We start from the raw sequence: 15346 nt of genomic DNA, 5'->3' as shown, positions 1-15346 counted from the left end.
CACCGTGTCTGTGCTCCGCAGTGCCCGGCCACCCTGAGGCATTGCACGTGGAGTGCCAGTCGGACACCAGCCTGCTGCTGCACTGGCAGCCCCCGCTCAGCCACAACGGCGTGCTCACTGGCTACGTGCTCTCTTACCACCCGTGTACGTGCGTCGTCCCGGCCGGGCTCGGCCGACAAGCGGAGGGCGGCTGGGGGGCGGGCGGAGCTGGAGGTCACGGCCAACTCCCCGTCTGTCCTCGCAGTGGATGATGGGGACAAGGAGCAGCTGTCCTTTGACCTTCCGGACCCTGAGCTGCGGATGCACAACCTGACCAACCTTAGCCCGCACCTGCGGTATCGTTTCCAGCTGCAAGCCACCACGAAAGAGGGCCCTGGAGAGGCCATCGTGCGGGAAGGAGGCACCATGGCCTTATCTGGTGAGCTGGAGGGGGCTGAGAAGGCCCCGCCGGACAGCCAGGCCCAGGATGGCCAGCCTTGGGCTGCCTCGAGGTCCCACAATGCCCTCTTGCTCCCCAGGGACCCCGGATTTTGGCAACATCTCGGCCATGGCCGGCGAGAATTACAGCGTGGTCTCCTGGGTCCCCAAGGAGGGCCAGTGCAACTTTGGGTTCCAGATCTGGTTCAAAGCCCTGGGAGGTGAGCACAAAAGGCCCCCCGGGGGCGGTGTGGAACCAGGGCACCGCACGGTACTCCTGCTCACCTCTGCTGCCCTGTCGCCCCTGCAGACGAGAAGACAGGCCCTCATCTGCCACCGCAGTACGTCAGCTACAACCAGAGCTCCTACACGCAGTGGGACCTGCAGCCTGACACAGACTATGAGATCCACCTGCTCAAGGAGAGGGTGCTCCTAAAGATGGCTGTGAAGACCAATGGCACCGGTGACGTGTCCCTCCTCCCCGGCCCCGCGCCGCGCCCCCACTCCTCCTCCCGGAATCTCCGTGCCCCCTGTCCTCCCTCCCCCCCGAGGGCCTCCCCAACCAGCCAGCTTCAAGCATGCTTCGGTCCCCTCCCGCCCCTGTGGTGTTTGCCGGCCTGGTCCTCCCCCAGCCCCGGCCAGTTCCCGGCGCAGAGGGGCTGGGAGTGGGTGTCTCACCTGGGGCCGGGTTCCGTGTCTTCCCGATCTGCCCGCAGGCCGCGTGAGACTCCCTCCCGCTGGCTTCGCCACCGAGGGCTGGTTCATCGGCTTCATCAGCGCCATCATCCTCTTGGTCCTCGTCTTGCTCATCCTCTGCTTCATCAAGCGCAGCAAGGGTGGCAAATACTCAGGTAGGCCCTGGCCTGGGGCTCAGGTGAGGGCGATAGAGCGGGTACATGCCCCCCACCCCCGGTCCCCAAGCCTCCGGCAGGACGACATGGGCATGTCGGGGGCAGGCGGGGGGCCCAGAGGGAGCTTCTGCACAGACCAGCAGCAAACGGCAGCCAGGCCCACGTGGGGTGAGTGGTCCACGTCGAAGACTTCCTGGCTTCTGAGCGCTGCCGAGAGAGTCCCCGGGGCCCTCGGAGCACAGGGGGCAAGCCTCGCCCGCGTCCCCAAGCCGGGGATGGGGCCCGATGTCCGGGGTCCGGCGGGGGTGGGAGGGATAGCCGGGCCTTCTCTGTGTCTCCAGTGAAGGATAAGGAGGACACCCAGGTGGACTCCGAGGCCCGGCCGATGAAGGACGAGACCTTTGGCGAGTACAGGTGAGCTGGGGGTAAGAGCAGGTGCTGGCCAGCCGCCCAGCACTGCTCTCGCCCTTATATCTGACCCTGTCTCTCTCTCTTCTCTGTGCCGCTGGGTGATGTCAGGTCCCTGGAGAGGTAAGACAGGGGCGGTGGGAAGACACTGTCAGAGCCTGATGGCAGGGGCCCTCCTGCGGACCGTGTGCCTGGGAGTGCCATCGGCCCCCGCTTGCTGGGGCTCCGCACGCCCCCAGCCCTCTGGCCCCGCAGCTCCCTGTTTTTGGGAGAAGCCAACACGCCCCAGTTCGTCCCCATGCCGACGCTCAGTTTCTGGGCCTACCTGTCACCTCCCCGGCTTCCCCCCTCTGGGCTGTGGAAGGGCTGCCAGCTGGACTGGCGCCCCCGTCCGGCTCACCTACAGGCCGAGCGCCCACTTGTTTCCTCGCGTCCCCCAGCATCCTGGGCAGGCCTGGGCCTTGCCCCTCTGGCGCTGTGCATGTCACCTGCCCCCCACCCCCACCCCCACCCCTGGTATGTGTCAGGAATGAGGACCCTTGCCCCAGTGCATTCAGAGCGCATGGAAGGCAGGTGGACCCGGGGCCAGGCCTCCTCCCTCGGGCTAGCACCTGCCGGCTCCTGCCGGGCTCTAGCGGGCAGCCTCCCACTCCTGCCTGCCCTCTGCCCCCACAGTGACAATGAGGAGAAGGCTTTTGGCAGCAGCCAGCCATCCCTCAATGGAGACATCAAGCCCCTGGGCAGTGATGACAGCTTGGCCGACTACGGGGGCAGCGTGGACGTCCAGTTCAATGAGGACGGCTCCTTCATCGGCCAGTACAGCGGCAAGAAGGAGAAGGAAGCGGCGGGAGGCAATGACAGCTCGGGGGCCGCCTCCCCCATCAACCCTGCCGGGACCCTAGAGTAGCAGGTTCCAGCCAGGCAAGGCCAGGCAGGGCGGAGCCTGGGGCTGGGCCACACGGGAGTCAGAGGCCAAGGCTCCCAAGCCCGACACCTGTGCTGACCTTGGGGCGGAGGCTCCTTCCACTCTCTACCAGGCCTCGGCCCCCTGCTCTGGCCTTGGGCCTGTGGGAGGCTTGAAGTTGGGGGCAGAGGAGAGGAACTCACTGCCTCTGATCCCCCTCTGACTACCCGGTCCCCACTTTATTGCCAAAACCCAGCCACACCCCTTCTTGGGCACACACCGCTTTGTTCCAGCCCAGGGCCAGTCACCCACACATCGGGAGCCTTCAGGTGCTGCCTCATCAGCCTTTGGGCAGAGAGAGGCCGTGGCTGGACAGAGAGGAAGTAGGGCTGGCCGCTCTTCACACAGCCTGGCTGGGACCGGGGACAGAACTCGGCGTCCCCACCATCTGCTCCAACCAGGATGGGAGCTGGGCAAGCTGGCCACGGGTGCAGAGGAGGCCATCTGGAGAGCCCAGAGTCCCCACCTGCCAGTGTCACTCTCATCGGCACCTTCCTCCCACCGCCCACCCCGCCCCGCAGCCGGCTTCCAGGAGTTCTATACACACGCTGCCTTCGGTGCCCACCAGACAGCATCCAAGTGGCCTCTGTCACTGCCAGGGTGTGGGGCAGGCACCCCCCCCCCCACTGCCCCTGCCACCGCCTGCAGCCCAGAACCCTTTAGCCACCCCGCCCAGCCCCTGAGTAGTTCCCGTGCTCAGCTTCCCCCGCCCCTCAACCTTGGGAATGTAAATACACCGTGACTTTGAAAGTTTGTGCCCTTGCCTTCCCCCATATGCCACTAGTGTGTAGGCAGATGTCTGAGTCTCTAGGTGGTTTCTAGGTTTTATAGCAATTAGCTTTGATGATCCCATCCTAGGAAAAATAAAAACAGACAAAAAAAAAAAAAGGAAAAAGGAAAGATTGGTTCTCCCAGCTCTGCTGTGCTCCTGCCTGGCAGGCAAGGTGTCCCTCTATGCCTTTGCTTGGTCTGTTGATGAGCCCTTTACAAAAAACAAAAGAAATATATATATATGTACATAAATATCAGAATTATGACAGGCAAATAAAAACCTGCACATGAAGATAAACAGTTGTCCTTTTACTGAGCACGATGCCCCCCGGCCGTGTCCCACACCGACCAGTAGGTGCCAGAGCCAAGCAGGGCAGCCGGAACCACCTGCCGGCCCATTCCTGGCCTCTACCCCGCTGGGCCCTGCCCCGCACCCCTGTGAGCACCCGCCCGGCTCCCTGCTGCAGCGCCAGCGCCCAGTAAAACACGCTTTATTTATGTTTTTAATGTTTATTAATTTTTGAGAGACAGAGCATGCGTGGGGGAGGGGCAGCGAGAGAGGGAGACCGAATCCGAAGCAGGTTCCGGGCTGTGAGCTGTCGGCACAGAGCGCCGATGCAGGGCTCGAACCTGCGAACGGTGAGATCATGACCTGAGCCAAAGTCGAGGCTTAACCGACTGAGCCCCCCCCCCCCCCCGGCGCCCCTAGTAAAACACACTTTAAATGAAGGAGAGCCTTCAGTGGGCCCGCTGGCGTGGCCAGCCTGCTTTGGGAATTTCTGAGTCGGTCTGCCCTTCACCGCCACCCCCCACCCCCACCCCGGGCTCTCCACGGTGAACTCTCGCCTGCCCCACATCTCAGTAGCAGCCTTTGTTTCATGTGTAACTGAGCACAGAAAGCATCAGAATTTCTCCCCCAAATTCCCGGCTTTCCACGGCCGAGTCAGTCCCCCAAGGCCTGGACCCAAACCCTTTGCTCTCCCGGCCCCGTGGGTGAGGTGCAGTTCGCTGAGGTCAGTCCCTGTGCCTGGGCACCGGGTCCCACCCCCTGTGACCCGCTCAGGGATTGCTCTCTTTTCTGCATCTCTGATTTTTCTGTCTCTGTTGACCAGTCCCGGGAGCAGACCAATGGTGCCGTAATACCTTCCGTCAGTAACAACACCCTGCGCCTACCAGCACAGCCCCTCTGGTTCTTGCCCCGTTTCTCCGCTTCTCTTGACTCTACACTCATCGTCCCGCCTAATCTCCAAGGGTAGCAATGGGATCTGTTTCTCATCCCCAGTGTCTGTGCTTATTTTTACATAATAGAATTGTGCTCAGCTCAAGGTACACCCTCCCCCTTTTGTGAGTAGGTGGGGCAGTGGAATGTGGGTGCGTGGCTAACCTCGAGGCTGGGCTCCCTGCCCCACTCCAGCTCCTCGCTGGGACACGGACGCCACAGTGGCCTGGGCGGGGGGGGGGGGCATGCTACACCGATGAAGGGAAGCTATCGGGCTCTGGGGGATGAAAGGAGCCTCAGGTCCTGACGATGTGGACCTACTGCTTCTGCCCGGGGCTGCCTTCCTGGGTGTTAAAAAAAGTTAATGGACTTGGCAGACGGCCCCTCCTCTGCTGTCCTCTCGCCACCCTCCTTGCGGTGTATTCAATAACCGAATATCTCCTTTAAAAAATCAATACACTTTTGGGTTTTTTTTTAAGTTTATTTTTATTTTGAGAGACAGAGGCAGTGCAAGCAGGGGAGAGACAGAAAGAGAGGGAGAATTCCAAGCAGGCTGTGCGCTGTCCGCATGCGGGGCTCAAACCCACAAACCTTGAGATCATGGCCTGAGCTGAAATCGAGAGTCGGACACTTAACCAACTGAGCCACCCAGGTGCCCCGGTGGACTTTGGGTTTCAAAGCAAGTTTAGGTTTGCAGAGAAATGGAGCCGAGGGCAGGGTTCCTAGAGAGAGAGTTCCTCACTCTGCTCCTCAGCTGTATCCACTTCTACTAACATCCCGCAGGGATGTGGGTCACTTGTTACCCCTGATGAGCCAATACTGGTGTGTTATCATTAACCAGGGCCCACGGCTGGCATCAGGGTTCACTCTCTGTGGTGGGTGTCGTGTGGATTTGGACAAACGTATAAGCACAGGGATCCACCTTTACAGGATCGCACAGAATAGTTTCTCGGCCCTGAAAATTCCTGCAAAATGGCTCTATTGAGAGCTCGCATGAAATGAAGTGGACACCCGCCTTCTTTGCCTGCGAATCTGCCACTCAGATCAAACTGCGGAACATTTACATCACTGTGAAAAGCCCCCTCGTGCCTCCACCCATCCAATATCCCGCTCCAGAGACAATGTGGCCGGTGACATCACCCACGTGGCCGTCTGTGTCAGCTGTTCCCTCCTCATCACTGCTGACAAATATCCATTGTATGCATGCACCACAACTTATCCGTGTCCCTGTTGGTAGTGGTTCGGGTGGTTTCCAGTTCTGGCTATCGTGAATCAAGTGGGTACGCCCGGTCTTTCCTCAGAGGTACGTGCCCGGGAGGAGAGGCGCTGAGCCAGACAGTGGGTGTGCCACTTCTTAAGCTATTGTCTTTGGGGCCCCGGCCCCACAAGGGCCCTCTTCTGAGCTCAGGGACCCCGGCACTAGGTGAGCCCTGCCCCCGTCTCTAAGTTGCGGAGTCTGAGGAGTTGCACCTCCACCCCCACCCCTGTGGTTCCAGTCATAAGGGCTTCGTGAGTCTGCAGCGGCTGCTGTGAGGAAGGACCACAAACCAGAGGCCTTACACAGCCAAAATGTATCGTCTCCCACTTCGGAAGGCCAGGAGGCCAGGATCAAGGTGTCATCGGCAGAGTTGTGCTCTCTCTGAAAGGAACCAGGGAAGGATCTGCCATTGTTTTGACTTCCTCACAGGATCCAGACTGATGGAGAAAGTGGTAACAGGCATGGTGTCAGGAATCCTATCCCCAAAAAGGGGCTTTGTGTATTGGTTTGTTTGCATCTTCAGGCTTGAAAGCACCACCACTTTGAGCCCCCCGCTCCCCCACTCCTTCCCATCACCCTGCCTTTCACCTGAGAAACGTGGAGAGGCTGGGAACTCAACTGACTTGGGGATTCTGAATCTGCATAATTCGATTGAGCTGGATTTTCAGTACTGGGAGCCCTATGGCTACAAAAAGTAAGAGAATATTTAGGGCTTTCATACAAACGAGTACCCACTCTCCTCAAGAACCCCACAACCATCCCCTGGTGACATTGAACCCATAACTAGGGTCTCTCAGCGAGTTCCAGGGGAACAGGCACACACCAAGACCTAAGAGATAATAGTTTATACACCAAAAGTATAACAGGATTTTTGTTAGTAAATACTGGCAGAAAGCTGGGAGAATATGTGTGGGAGTGAATTCTAGAGATGTTACACCAAGGAGGATGGATAGTAACATTGAGTTGGACACAATTTATTGAGCTGGGTGCATTTACAAGAGATTCTATTTAATGTTCACCCAAGCAGCTGGAAGAGACTTAAACTTGAACTCAATCCTGGCCTAAATTAGGTGATATCAAGATGTCAGAACAATAGAAAATTTGGACAGACCGATTACCAGTAAGGAGATTGAATCAATAGTCAAAAGATTCCCAACAAATGGGCCACCTGGCTGGCTCAGTCAGTGGAGATTGTAACTCTTGATCTCAGGGTTGTGAGTTCGAGGCCCACAGTGGGTGTAGAGATCACTTAAAAATAAAATCTTTTAAAAAACAAATTCCCAACAAACCAAAGTCCAGGACCAGTCTTCTTCAGAGGCAAATTCTACCAAACATTTAAAGAAGAGTTAATACCAGGGCGCCTGGGTGGCTCAGTCGGGTAAGCGTTTGACTTTGGCTGTCATGATCTTGCGGTCCGTGAGTTCGAGCCCCGTGTCGGGCTCTGTGCTGACAGCTCAGAGCCTGGAGCCTGTTTCAGATTCTGTGTCTCCCTCTCTCTCTGACCCTCCCCATTCATGCTGTCTCTCTCTGTCTCAAAAATAAATAAATGTTAAAAAAAACATTTAAAGAAAAGTTAATACCTATTCCTCTCAAACTATTCCAAAAAATAGAAGAAGGAAAACTTCCAAATTCATTCTATGAGGCCAGCATGACTCTGATACCAAAGCCAGATAAAGAAACCACAAAAAAAAGAGAAGTACAGGCCAATATTTCTGATTAACATAGATGCAAGAATCCTCAACAAAATACTGGCAAACTGAATCCAACAACACATTAAATCCAACCCATTCACTAGGGGCACCTGGGTGGCTCAGTCGGTTAAGCATCCCACTCTTGATTTTGGCTCAGGTCATGATCTCACAGTTTGTGGGTTGGAGCCCTGCATCAGGCTCTATGCTGACAGCCAGAGTCTGCTTGGGATTCTCTCTCTCCCCTTCTCTCTCTGCTCCTTCCCTGCTCTCACTCTGTCTAAAAATAAACATTAAAAAAAATATCATTCACCACGATCAGGTGGAATTTATTCCTGGGATGCAAGAGTGGTTCAATATTCACAAATCAATCAACATGATGCATCACATCAATAAGAGGAAGGACAAAAACCATATGATCTTTTTGATACATGCAGAAAAAGCATTTGACAAAGTACATCCATTCATGATAAAAACCTCAAGAAAGTCGGTTTAGAGGGAACATAGCTCAACATAATAAAGGCCTTCTATATGAAAATCTCACAGCAAACATCCTCCTCAATGGGGAAAAACTGAGACCTTTTCCCTGAAGGCCAGGAACAAGACAAGAATGTCACTCTCACCACTTTTGTTCAACATAGCCCTGGAAGTCCTAGCCACAGAAATCAGACAAGAAAAAGAAATAAAAGGCATCCAAGTGGGTAAGGAGGAAGGAAAACTTTCACTGTTTGCATATGACATACTATATATAGAAAACCCAAAAGACTCCACCAAAAAAAAAAACCTGCTAGAACTGATAAGGGAATTCAGTAAAGTTGAAGGATACAAAATTAATGTGCAGAAATTGGTTGTATTTCTAGACACCAAAAATGAAGCAGCAGAAAGAATAAGTTAAGAAAACAATCTTGGGCTCCTGGGTGGCTCAGTCAGTTAAGTGTCTGACTTCGACTCAGGTCATGATCTCACGGCTCCTGAGTTCGAGACCTGAGTTGGGCTCTGTGCTGACAGCTCGGAGCCTGGAGCCTGCTTCGAATTCTGTGTCTCCCTCTTTCTCTGCCCCTCCCCTGCTCGTGCTCTCTCAAAAATAAGCATTAAAAATTTTTTTTAAAAAAGAAAACAATCTCATTTACAATTGCACTAAGAATAATAAGATACCTAGGAATAAACTTAATGAAAGAGGTGAAAGACCTGTACCCTGAAAACTATAAAACACTGATGAAAGAAAATGAAGATGACACCAAAAAATGGAAAGACAGTCCATGCTCATGGATAGGAAGTACAAATATTGTTAAAATGTCTATACTACCCAAAGCAATCTACAGATTTCATGTAATCCCTATCAAAATACCAACAGATTTTTTCACAGGACAATAACAAACAATCCTAAAATATGGAGCCACAAAAGACCCTGATAGCCAAAGCAATTTTGAAAAAGAAAAACAAAGCTGGAGGCATCACAATCAATTCCTGACTTCAAGTTATATTACAAAGCCATAGTGATCAAAACAGTATGGTACTGCACAAAAATAGACACATAGATCAATAGAACAGAATAGAAAACCCGGAAATAAACCTACAACTATATGGTCAATTAATCTTTGACAAAGCGGGAAAGAATGGGAATCCAATGGGAAAAAGGCAGTCTCTTCAACAAATGGTGTTGGAAAAACTGATCAGCTACATGCAAAAGAATGAAAGTGGACTGCTTTCTTACACCATACACAAAGATAAACCCCAAATGCATTTAAAGACCTAAATGTGAAACCTGAAACCATAAAAATCGTAGAAGAGACCACAGGCAATTATTTCTCTGACATCAACTGTAGCAACATTTTTCTAGATATGTCTCCTGAAGCAAGGGAAATAAAAGCAAAAATTAAAATTATTGGGACTACATAAAACTTAAAAGCTTTTGCACAGTGAAGGAAACAACCAACAAAACTAAAAGACAGCCTATTGAATAGGAGAAAATATTTGCAAATGACATATCTGATAAAGGATTAGTATCCCAAATATATAAAGAACTTATAAAACTCAACACCCAGGACACAAATAATCCAATTAAAAAATGGACAGAAGACATGAACAGACATGTCTCCAAAGAAGACATCCAGATGGCCAACAAACACATGAAAAGATGCTCAACATCACTCGTCATCAGGGAAATGCAAATCAAAACCACAATGAGATATTACCTCACACCTGTCAGAATGGTTAAAATCAACAACACAAGAAACAACAAGTGTTGGCAAAGATTGGAGAAAAAGGAACCCTCTTGCTTTGTTGGTGGGAATGCAAGTTGGTGTAGCCACAGTGGAAAACAGTATGGAGGTTCCTCAACAAGTTAAAAATGGGGGGGGGGGGCCTGCACGCCTGAGTGGCTCAGTTAGTTAAGCATCCAACTCTTGGTTTCAGCTCAGGTCATGATCTCATGTTTTCGAGAGTTCGAGCCCCACATTGGGCTCTGCGCTGACAGTGCAGAGCCTGCTTGGGATTCTCTATCTCCCTCTTTCGCTGCCCCTCCCCCGCCCACTCTATCTCTCTTGAAATAAATAAATAAACTTAAAAAAATTAAAAATAGGGGCACTTGGCAGACTCAGTCAGTAGGACATGTGACTCTTGATCTTGGTATCATGAGTTCGAGCCCCACCTTGGGAATAGAGATTACTTAAAAACAAAAAAATATTTTTTAAAAAAGTTAAAAATAGAACTGTCCTATGATCCGGTAATCGCACCACTGGATATTTACACCCAAAATACAAAAACACTAATTCAAAGAGGTACATTAACCCCTATGTTTATAACAATATTATTTGCAATAGCCAAATTATGGAAGCAACCTAGTGTCTGTCAATGAATGAATGGATAAAGAAGATGTGGTGTATATACACAATGGAACATTATTCAGCCACAGAAAGAATGAAACCTCGCCATTTGCAAAGACATGGATAGAGCTAGAGAGCAAAAGTGAGAGAAAGACAAATACCATATGATTTCATCATATGTGGAATTTAAGAAACAAAACAAATAAGCAAAGGGAAAAAAAGAGTGAGAGAGAAACCAAGAAACAGATTCTCAATTATAGAGAACAAACTGATGGTTACCAGAGGGAAGGTGGGTGGGGAGATGGGGAAACAGGTGATGGGGGTCAAGGAGAGCACCTGTGATGAGCACTGGGTGATGTATGGAAGTGTTGAATCACTATATTGCACACAGAACTAATATAATACTGTATGTTAACTATACTGGAATTAAAAAACAAACAAAAACCAAGGGGTTGATGCAAAAAACCAAACCAAACCAAAACAAAACAAATGAAGATGTCAGAACATCCCTGGCTTGATATTGAGGAAGGACCCCAAAGGTGTAACTCCTAGAAGGATTTGCAGAGATTAGTGCCTTGAACTTGAAAGTTGCAGTTGTGCGGCTCCCAGGTGACTCAGTTAATTAAGCATCTGACTTTTCATCTCAGTTCAGGTCTTGATTTCAGGGTTATGAGGTCAAGCCCCAGATTGGGCTTCATGGTGGGCATAGAGCCCACTTAAAAAAAAAAAAGAGGGGCACCTGGATGCCTCAGTCAATTAAGCATCCAACTCTTGATTTCGGCTCAGGTCATGGTCTCATGGTTTGTGAGTTCCACATCTGGCTCTGTCCTGACAGTGTAGAGCCTGCCTGGTATCTTCTCTCTCTCCCTGTCTCTGCCGTTTCCCCGCTTGCGCACGTGTGCGCGCTCTCTCTCTCTCTCTTATTCTCAAAAATAAATAAACTAAAAAAAAAAAAAAGAGAGATAAAGTTGCATTTGTGATTGCACCTCCATTTGTCTATTTGACCCTGTGCAGAAGGTGGAGGCATCTTGGAGGATGACTGTGGATGAGGGTGAACTTAATCAGGCAGTGACTCCCATCGCAAATGCTGCCCCAGAGGCAGTCTCTCTACCAAAGCAGAGCGTCACAGCCCTTGGCCCCTGCTCCGCAACTGTCGTCCTATCAGATAAGTTGCCCCATGCCAACTCACTAAGTCCACCAGAAGCACTTCGATGTCCAACAGTTCACCTTCACAGTCTTGCCTAAGGGCCACGTCACGTCTCCTCCTCTCTGACATAGTCCTTAGAGACTTGGTCTTACCATCCCTCACAGCATCCACCGGTCCAGTGCGTGGATGACATCATCCTGATTGAATCTGATGAGCAAGAAGCGGAAAGTACCATGGATGCCCCAGTAGGATATAAGCAAACCAGAAGGTGGGAGTTACACCCCATGAAAATACGGGGAAGTAAAACCTCAGTGGAGCTTCCGGAAGTTCAGTGCTCCAAAGCATGTACAAATCCCCTCTTCAAGGTGAAAGACAGGAGGCTGCACCTTGCACCAGCTACCTCTAAAAGTAATGTCTGGTGGACCCTTTTAGATTGGGGAATATATGTCACATATGACGGTGACACGTTGACCTGTTTCTGTGTCACTCGAGGCGACCACTTCTGTGTGGGGAGACAAGAGATAACTCTGCAGTAAGTCCAGGCTTCAGTGCAAGATACTCTTCCGACTGGACCTTGTGACCCAGCAGATCTAACCTTACTCAAAATGCCTGTGGAAAGTAGTGATATTGTGAGGAGCCTCTGGCCTTCTTCTGAAAACCACTGTCCTTTGGAAAAACAGATCCGGCTTGCTATTGGGCCCCGGTAGACAATGAACTCTTACGACTATGGGTGCCCATGCGACCCGAGTTTGCCATCAGGAGCTAGGTGTTGGCCTTCCCCATCAAACCTTCGCATATCGTGATGATGGCAAGTGGAACTTTAGAGACAGAAACTCACGTGGCTTCAGCCCACTCCTGCAGCATGGCCTCCCCTCCCTCAGCCTCGTCTGCACTTCCGGAAGTGCTTCATGTGACCAGCTGACTAAGGAGCAGTGGGTGCGAGAGGGTGAGGACGGCCCTGCTTAATCTCCCGGAAGTAGATGGCTGCAGCGTGACAGCACCACTTCCGGGTGACCCTAAGGACCGTGGCAAAGTACAATTCTCCAAGTGGACAGGCCCTTGAGCGGTACAGCAGATTGTCCATTCGTTTTTATTTTATTTATTTATTTTAATATGAAATTTATTGTCACATTACACCCAGTGCTCCTCCCAACAGGTGCCCTCCTCAATGCCCATCACCCACCCTCCCCTCCCTCCCACCCCCCATCAACCCTCAGTTTATTCTCAGTTTTTAACAGTCTCTTATGGTTTGCCTCCCTTCCTCTCTGTAACTTTTTTCCCCTTCCCCTCCCCCATGGTCTTCTGTTAAATTTCTTTTTTTTTAATTGTTTTTAATGTTTATTTATTTTTGAGACAGGGAGACAGAGCACGAGTGGGGGAGGGGCAGAGAGAGAGAGGCACACAGAATCCGAAGCAGAATCCCGGCTTCGAGCTGTAAGCACAGAGCTCGATGTGGGGCTTGAACTCATGAGCTGTGAGATCATGACCTGAGCCGAAGTTGGACGCTTAACCGACTGAGCCACCCAGGTACCCCTATGTTAAGTTTCTCAGGATCCACATAAGAGTGAAAACATATGGCATCTGTTTTTCTCTGCCTGACTTATTTCACTTAGCATAACAATCTCCAGTTCCATCCATGTTGCTCCAAAAGGCCAGATTTCATTCTTTTTCATTGCCACGTAGTATTCCATTGTGTATATAAACCACAATTTCTTTATCCATTCATCAGTTGATGGACATTTAGGCTCTTTCCATAATTTGGCTATTGTTGAGAGTGCTGCTATAAACATTGGGGTCCAAGGGCCCCTATGCATCAGTATTCCCGTATCCCTTGGGTAAATTCCCAGCAGTGCTATTGCTGGGTCATAGGGTAGGTCTATTTTTAATTTTTTGAGGAACCTCCACACTGTTTTCCAGAGTGGCTGCACCAATTTGCATTCCCACCAACAGTGCAACAGGGTTCCCGCTTCTCCCCATCCTCGCCAGCATCTGTAGTCTCCTGATTTGTTCATTTTGTCCGTTCTTTTTTAACAGTTGTTTTTCAGGGGGCGGAAGCGGCAAAAACAAGCAAAAACAAACAAACAAATACATAAATAAAATTCTTTTTCTGGCTTTACTGAGGTAAAATTGATATACACCATTGGTTTGGTATGTGTATACGTTGCAAAATGTTTACCGCAATAAGGTTAGTTAACGTATCCTTTACCTCATAGAATTACCATTTTGTTGTGATGAAAACATTTAAATTCTACTCTCATAGCAACTTTGAGGGATACAACACCGTGTTATGTATCTTATAACTGAAGTTTGTACCCTGTGACCAACATCTCGTCATTACCCACCCCCCAGCCCCTGACAACCACCCTTCTACTCTCTGCCTCTAGGAGTTCAGCTTTTTGCTTTTTTCTTATTTTTTTTTAAGTTTATTTATTTATTTTGAGAGAAAGAGAGCATGAGTGTGAGCGGGAGAGGTGCAGAGAGAGAGAGAGAGAGAGAGAGAGAGAGAAAGAGAGAGAATCCCAAGCAGACTCCCCACCATCAGCACAGAACCTGATGCAGGGCTTGATCTCACGAACTGTGAGATCATAACCTGAGCCAAAATCAAGAGTCAGACACTTAACTTATAGAGCCACCCAAGTGCCCCATGAATTCAACTTTCTTAGCTTCCACATGTAAATGAAGTCATATGGTATTTGTCTTTCTCTGACTTATTTCACTGAACATCATGCCCTCAAGGTCCATCCACGTTGTCCCAAATGACAGGACTCCCTTCTTTTTTACAGCTGGAAAATATATTCATATATGTATGCCACATCATCTTTTCTTTATCCACCCATTAATAAACAGGTGGTTTCCATGTCTTGGCTATTGTGAATGGTGCTGCTGAACACGAGAGGGCAGATGTCTCTTTGACATAGTGATTTCATTTCCTTTGGATATATACCCAGAGTTGGGAGAGCTGGATCATCTGGCATTTCTAGTTTTGATTTTTTTGAGGACCCTCCATCTTATTTTTCACAGTGGCTGCACCAATTTACATTCCTATCAAGTGTGCACAAGGGCTCCCTTTTCTCCACATCCTTTCCAACACTCGTTATCTCTTGTCTTTTTGATGATACCTATTCTTTTTTTTTTTGAGTTTATTTATTTATTCTTTCAGTAATCTCTACACCCAATATGGTACTGGAATTCACAACCCCGAGATCAAGACTCACATGCTCTTCCGACGGAGAGTACCTTGCACATGGTACCTCATTGTGATTTTGATTTGCGTTTCCCTGATGATTGGTGATGTTGAGCACATTTTCATGAACCTGTTGGTCATTTGTATGTCTTCTTTTTTCTTTAAAAATTTTTTAAAAGTTTATTTATTTTGAGAGAGAGAGAGAGAGAGAGAGAGAGAGAGAATGAACAGGGGAGGGGCAGAGAGAGAAGGAGAGAGAGAGAGAATCCCAACCAGACTCTGCACTGCAGAGCCTGACATGGGGATCAGACTCACGAACTAGATCACAACCTGAGCCGAAACCAAGAGTCGGCTGAGCCACCCAGGCACCCCTTCTTGTATGTCTTCTTTACAAATGTGTGTTCAGGTCTTCTGCCGGTTTTTAAATTGAGCTATTTGGGGTTTTTGCTATTGAGTTGTAGGAGTTTTTTTTTTTTTTTTAAACACACATTTTGGATATTAGCCATTTATCTTATTTATGATTTGCAAATATTCTCTTCCATTTTGCAGGCTGCTTTTTCAGTTGTGTTGATTGTTTCCTTTGCTGTGCTGTAGCCACTTGGGGCTTGAACTCA

General features: G+C 49.9%; 1 protein-coding gene across 1 annotated transcript; it reads left to right on the top strand.

Moving 5' to 3' along the window:
* The first annotated feature begins 25 nt into the window (after window positions 1-25).
* Window positions 26-3703, top strand: LOC125918057 (neural cell adhesion molecule L1-like). The gene is made up of 7 exons (XM_049624111.1): window positions 26-144; window positions 245-418; window positions 519-638; window positions 728-880; window positions 1134-1268; window positions 1610-1682; window positions 2352-3703. Exons 2-7 carry the CDS (start codon window positions 301-303, stop codon window positions 2581-2583), a joined length of 831 nt encoding a protein of 276 aa, XP_049480068.1. The 5' UTR covers window positions 26-144; window positions 245-300; the 3' UTR covers window positions 2584-3703.
* The last annotated feature ends 11643 nt before the right edge of the window (window positions 3704-15346 follow it).

Source organism: Panthera uncia, unplaced genomic scaffold (genome assembly GCF_023721935.1).
Source record: "Panthera uncia isolate 11264 unplaced genomic scaffold, Puncia_PCG_1.0 HiC_scaffold_411, whole genome shotgun sequence".
NCBI classification, from domain to species: Eukaryota; Metazoa; Chordata; class Mammalia; order Carnivora; family Felidae; genus Panthera; species Panthera uncia.
The sequence above is the reverse complement of the archived record's forward strand: the minus strand, read 5'-3'. Positions and strand labels throughout refer to the sequence as shown.